This window comes from Lucilia cuprina, chromosome 3 (assembly GCF_022045245.1).
Source record: "Lucilia cuprina isolate Lc7/37 chromosome 3, ASM2204524v1, whole genome shotgun sequence".
Taxonomy (NCBI): domain Eukaryota; kingdom Metazoa; phylum Arthropoda; class Insecta; order Diptera; family Calliphoridae; genus Lucilia; species Lucilia cuprina.
Window position 1 is genome coordinate 12,302,565 of NC_060951.1, and position 5,968 is coordinate 12,308,532.

The 5,968-nt window shown below is 31.2% G+C and overlaps 1 protein-coding gene across 1 annotated transcript in view; it reads right to left on the reverse strand.

The window, feature by feature from the left end:
* LOC111676575 (homeobox protein unc-4) overlaps positions 1-4,259 on the reverse strand; it is a 6,758-nt gene extending 2,499 nt beyond the window's left edge. Inside the window, exon 1 of the mRNA XM_046946106.1 lies at positions 4,203-4,259. Within this exon, the coding sequence (XP_046802062.1) occupies positions 4,203-4,259 (57 nt within the window). The remainder of the gene's footprint in view (positions 1-4,202) is intronic.
* Positions 4,260-5,968: the final 1,709 nt, after the last annotated feature.

Sequence of the window (5,968 nt, forward strand, 5' to 3'; positions counted from 1 at the left end):
GGACAATCCTTGGTCGATGTTCGTTGAACTCCGAGTCGTTCCGGAGCATAGAACCGATTGTCGTGGGAACATTGGAACCTGCCGCCGTTATGGGTTATTCTGACCGTAACCAACGTAACCACGGTGAATACAAGATTTTCTATGGTGATAAACATTGTACTTTTTCTACCGTTGATGGTAGAGGCTAGAATGTCTTTTCACATGACATTGGTAAGTCGAATGTGTCCTGTGAACAGGGCATTGGAAATAGTAGTTCAGAGTGAGAAATAAGTTATTGACGGTGCGTCTAACTGCGACTGACAGATACGCTATGTAGAAAAATGTAATGTCCAATCAAGAGAAAACAACAGTTAGCGACTGAGAGTCGCAGTTCGACTTATAGTTTTGTATGTGTTTGGACTTTTAGTCCTGAGAGTTCTTCATTGCCTTAAAATGAAATCAAGACTTTATGCCCTACATTTTTGTAGCACAGTGTTATAATTTAATTACAAAAAACAGGGAAAAGAAGTAAAAACAAACAAAAAAAATCATTTACAAATGAGATTATTAAATAAAATATCAATTGACTTAATTTGTTTTAATATTTTATTTTCATTCCACTCTTATTTCATTTTCATACAAATTGTTGTTGTTATTCTGTTACTGTTCGCTGCTTCGCCATGTTTAACTATATTTGGTTGGTTTGTTTTTGGTTTTTAGTTTCAGCCATTATATTAAATGATGTATAACAAATGGCTTATTATATATCTCACAATATTATACACATATACACAAGCGTGTGTACGTACATATTTGAATAATAAGTACTTTTATTAGGGCCGTTCACAGTGTATTGTTAGATACAATTAAATTAATTGCAATTCCATTAAAATGGAAAACAACAACATAATAATAGGACTTTACAGTAATTATGCAACAATTTTACTAAAAAATATGACTTAAACCGTTTGGCTTGCTGTGAACTGCCTAAATACTTATGCTGTTATATTATTTTATTAGTACTTATTAATTTTTAATTTTTTTTTCTCATTTTGTTTTTAAAATATTATTTTTTTATTATTCATTGTCAAACAAGGAAATTTTTAGTCTTAATATAATTGAGGCCCCACTTTATATGGTAAAATATAACTATGTATGTATTTGCTATTTTTTACTAATAATTGTATATAAATTTTTGTAATTATCATTATTATTTAAAATTTTTATTATTTTTCTTATACAACACTTTTATTATACTTATGATTAATTAACTCTTTATGATTCTGTTTATATAAATATTTTTAACACACCCCATAAATGATCAAGAGACTTGTTTTTAGTTGTTATTTAGAACCTTAATTTAATTTAGTTTTATTATTAAGACAAAAGCAAAACAAAAACAAAACCTCCTAAAAAATAATAATAAAACAATTTACACTGTGTATATTGTATGTTGTATGGAAGTGTATATGGTGTAGAACAAATTAGGTTTGTTAATATTCTTAAAGTAAAATTCTTTATTCTTCGTATTCGTAATGAACAATTCATATTATTAAATATGTTATAATAAAACTATTATAATTTGATATACTTATATAAAAAAGTTCTTTTGTTTAGATGGTAATTGCTTTATGAAATTATTACAACATTTCCTTTAAACATTCATATGTATTTTCATTTGTTCTTGTAAATAGTAAAATAATATAAATATTAGTTTTTTATTTTTTGAAAAAAACCAGCAGACTTTTTCCCCTCAAAATGTTTCCTATTAATGTACGAATGTTTAAGAAATTGTATGCAAAATAAAAAAAGTAATAAGCATATCCTATAATCATACATTTATCTATTGTATTGTATTTAATTGTATTTATTGTATATTTAGTTTATTTAATTTTAAGATGTGTATAATTTATTAGAGAATAAAATAAAAGAAAACAAAAAATAATTCAAAAAATAATAAAACAGGAAAAAATACATAATTAATTAAAAGAAAATTGTGACTTTTTATTTAAAATTCATATAAAAATCATGGTATATTTCAGGTACTATTCCCTCTTTTGCAATCCTCTAAAGGAAACAAGCTTCAAATCATGGAAAATCCACAAGGATTACAAGTAGTCAACTCTATCGTTAGGAACTTTGAATCTCAAGGTATTCGCTTATGCGGATGACGTAGTGATACTGGTTAAGGGTAAATCATGCAATCAGCATTAAGTGAAATGTCAAAGCTAACGGGAGTGGATTGAGTGTGAATCCATCTACTAGAATAAAATATAAAGTGCAGAGTTCTAGCTTGTCGAAATTAAATGGCGTTGTACTGAATTTATTAGGAAAGGACAAGTTTCTTGGAATCTTCCTCGACTTCTAAGAAAAATATACAAAATAGGCTAAAAACGGGTCTGTTACACGTATATAAACCCTAGTAGAAAAAATTGAGTCTTGAAGCCATACATGATAAATTGGATTTACACGTCGGTAGTAAGGTCAATATGTTGCGAGTCTTGCTGCTAGGATCTTTATTACATTGTTTGAATTAGATCTAGTAAGATAAAAGTAGTTAGGCCACTTAAAAAATCTGTACGAAGTATATCTAGCAGGAATTAAGTACGAAGGGCATTTCTTACTACTTGGTTACAACCTTGGACTTGGGAGTAATACATTCAATAGTGATATAAGTAACTTAGAATCAGTAGTCAAGTTATAGACTGTGAGGCTGTATTGGGTACAGGGATATTATCATATTCGGGGAAATAAGATCGCAGATTATTGGCCGAACAGAGTTCAGAGCTTGATCTTAATAGTAGGGATAGTTCTTTAAAACCCCTAACCGTTGTTAATATAGCCTAATCTCTGGAAACTTAACAAACTCTACCAACTGATTCCGGCACAGTAGGATGGATTGAAGGGTTTTATGGCCAAAACTATTTTAGTAGGGCTAATAGCTGGTCACTGACCAGAGATAGCGTAAATGACGTATCGAAGATAAAAAATTCCTATTCAAAACTCATGACCAACGGGAATCCATGATCGATGAAACGGGCAGGAGGCTTGAGGATATGGAGGAGGCAATGACATCTGTCACAGATATTCAATACGTGCTTAAAACTGGCATATATCCCAGTCAAATGGCAAGATGCAAGGGTAATATTTATACCCAAACCAGGTAAACCTTACGTCCTTCCTACTTAAAACCTTCGAACGGATAGTCCATAGCATGGTTAAAAGCAGTATACCATACAAAGACCTTAAATATAAGCAGCATGCTTATGTAAAGGGACGATCGGTGGAAACCGCATTAAACGAATACGTCCACTACATAGGTGAATCTTTCGATAGCAAACTGGGACATCGGTGCTGGGCGACATGTAGGAGAACCATAGGCATGAAATGGGGTCTTAGTCCTGCTATGACAAATTGGCTTTATAAAAGTGTAATTAGACCAATTCTAGCTTATGCTTCATTAATCTGGTGGACAGATTTGGACAAAAAGTGTAATAACAAACTACGAGCAATAACGGAATGTGTGGATTGGGTTAGTATAAAAATGGCGCCCACAGGGCTTAATATATTTACCGACAGCCAGAAGGCAATTAGGGCGATATTAGGTGATATAATTAAATCTATGGCCGTATTGGATTGTAAGAAAGCTTTAACTGAATACTCTCCCAGAGGTAAGATTTACATCATATGGGTACCAGGCCACTCGGGAGTAGTCGGAAACGAAAGGGCGAATGTAATAGCTTTAAAGGAAAGGGAGCTCGATGTAGTTAACCTGACAAACGCAAAACCATTCGAGAAACAAGATCTGGATTAAAAATATGGATAAGAGAATCCCACAAGGCCTCTTGGAATAATGAAAACGTGAGTAGAACCGCAAAGATTCTATGGGGTGACCCTGATGAGAGCAAGACGAGAAATCTCCTCAAAATGAGCAAGTCTGAGGTTAGTATGATGGCACGTATTCTGAGTGGACACACAGGATTATGTGCACATCTATACAAAATTGGTCGTGAGGATTCAGACGAATGTAGAGCATGTGGAGGGGACAGTGAAACTCTGGAGCACTTTCTTTGCCACACCATAAATCCATTAGGTTACCACTACATGAGTATAAGGAGTGCCTATGTTGCGACATTCCTATAGGCACCGGTATTCAGTATTCAAAGTTCAGTATTTCAATCGTTTCGGGAAAAATTGGACTTCACAACCATGTTAAAATTCACATCCATAGTGCCAGTGCTTAGTTCTTTTATGGGCTTACAATATATAGAACGATGCATTTTTAGTACTTCAATGGTTCTGTCGTCTTAATTAAGATTGATAGATTAATTAAGATTGATAGGGGGATATCTTTACCAGAAACAGTCAAAGCCTTATCAATGGTTCTGTCGTCTTAATTAAGATTGATAGATTAATTAAGATTGATAGGGGGATATCTTTACCAGAAACAGTCAAAGCCTTATCATCATTGATATGTAATATTATTGAATCTAATTCCTTTAACAATAAGTTAATGGCAAAATTCCAGAGAGGAGGTACTAGAACCTCTTATTGGGTTGTGCCCCTTATTGCAATTCTGTTAGCAGTATCATTGCATATATTAAATTATATGACTCCACATGTCAACAGTCTACTAATAGAGAAATCTATTGACAGACTTTCATCCTACCAGCGCCGATAAATGGAAAGTTAATAACGAAAATTTCTTGTGATAAAGGGCTTTTCAATACCCACAAGCTAATATATAAGCAGTCTCTATAGATTACATAGGCATATTAAGATTCAGAGTGCAGATCAGTATTGATCGAAAGTTTAATAAAGACAGACTGATGGGTGTAAATTCCTTCCGTATAGAACATGTATAAATCACAATATTTTAATTGTGTGAATTTCTGTTGCTTAATACCAAGGACATATGGTGATGTAAGGATGTTAAATTAAATCCGAATCTTCCTTACTTGTCTTATTATTAACCACTCTAAGTTTACGATTTGAATGTCTTCATTCGAAATCCAAGATAATATAATAAAATATGATAAACAAAAATAATAATTCATTAAATACATAAAACAAATTAACATCCATAAAACATCATTAATCTAAATACATAAGCAAATCAAACAAAACTCATTGGTTTTTTAATTATTTAAATGTACAATCCCCTCACATGAACCCATGAACTTATTAGTATAAAATTCTTACTTTTATAAAAAACAGTCTGTGAATAACAATCTATTCAATACTATTTATTCACACACTCTTAATTTATATTAAATCTGATTTTAACTAATATTGATCGTAAAAAAATAATCAATTGATTTTCAGCAACAATACACAATAGATCGACGAACATAAAAGATCAGCAACAATAATAAAAAACTGAAAATTAATTCAAGCATTAATCAATTTGCAACAGGAAATCTTGTTTTTATGGATGCTAATTAAATAACTGAACAAATTAACAACGAACGATCGAACAGATCGAACTAAACTAAACACAATAGAGATATTTTTTTAGTACCTCAAACTACATGCACACCACAAAACAACAATAAAACAGTGGGCAACAAAGCAAAAGTTTTAATAATTTGCAGAGTTTTTTTTTCGAACACTAATGTTCTCATTGTGGTCTTGAAAGTTTATGTATTTTTCAATAAATATAAAATATATTTATGTAATGTGGTACTACCCACAGTGTAAAATTTGTACATACAGTTCATGAGAACAAAAATTGGATAGAGAATTTTCTTAAAATTAATAATAAAATGTTGAATTAGTATTAATTTAAACTAAAAATTCGTGTTATTAAACGTGTCTGAGCAACTACTCATAAAAAATCTTATATTGATTGAGATCAATATAATGATTTTTGTAGAAAATCATGCTCGGTTGGAGAGCATGTTTTAATAGAATATCTTGATTGAGAGAAAATGTTCATTAACCACGAAGTATTATAATAAAAACTTGTTCTAAGAAATAAATCATAGAC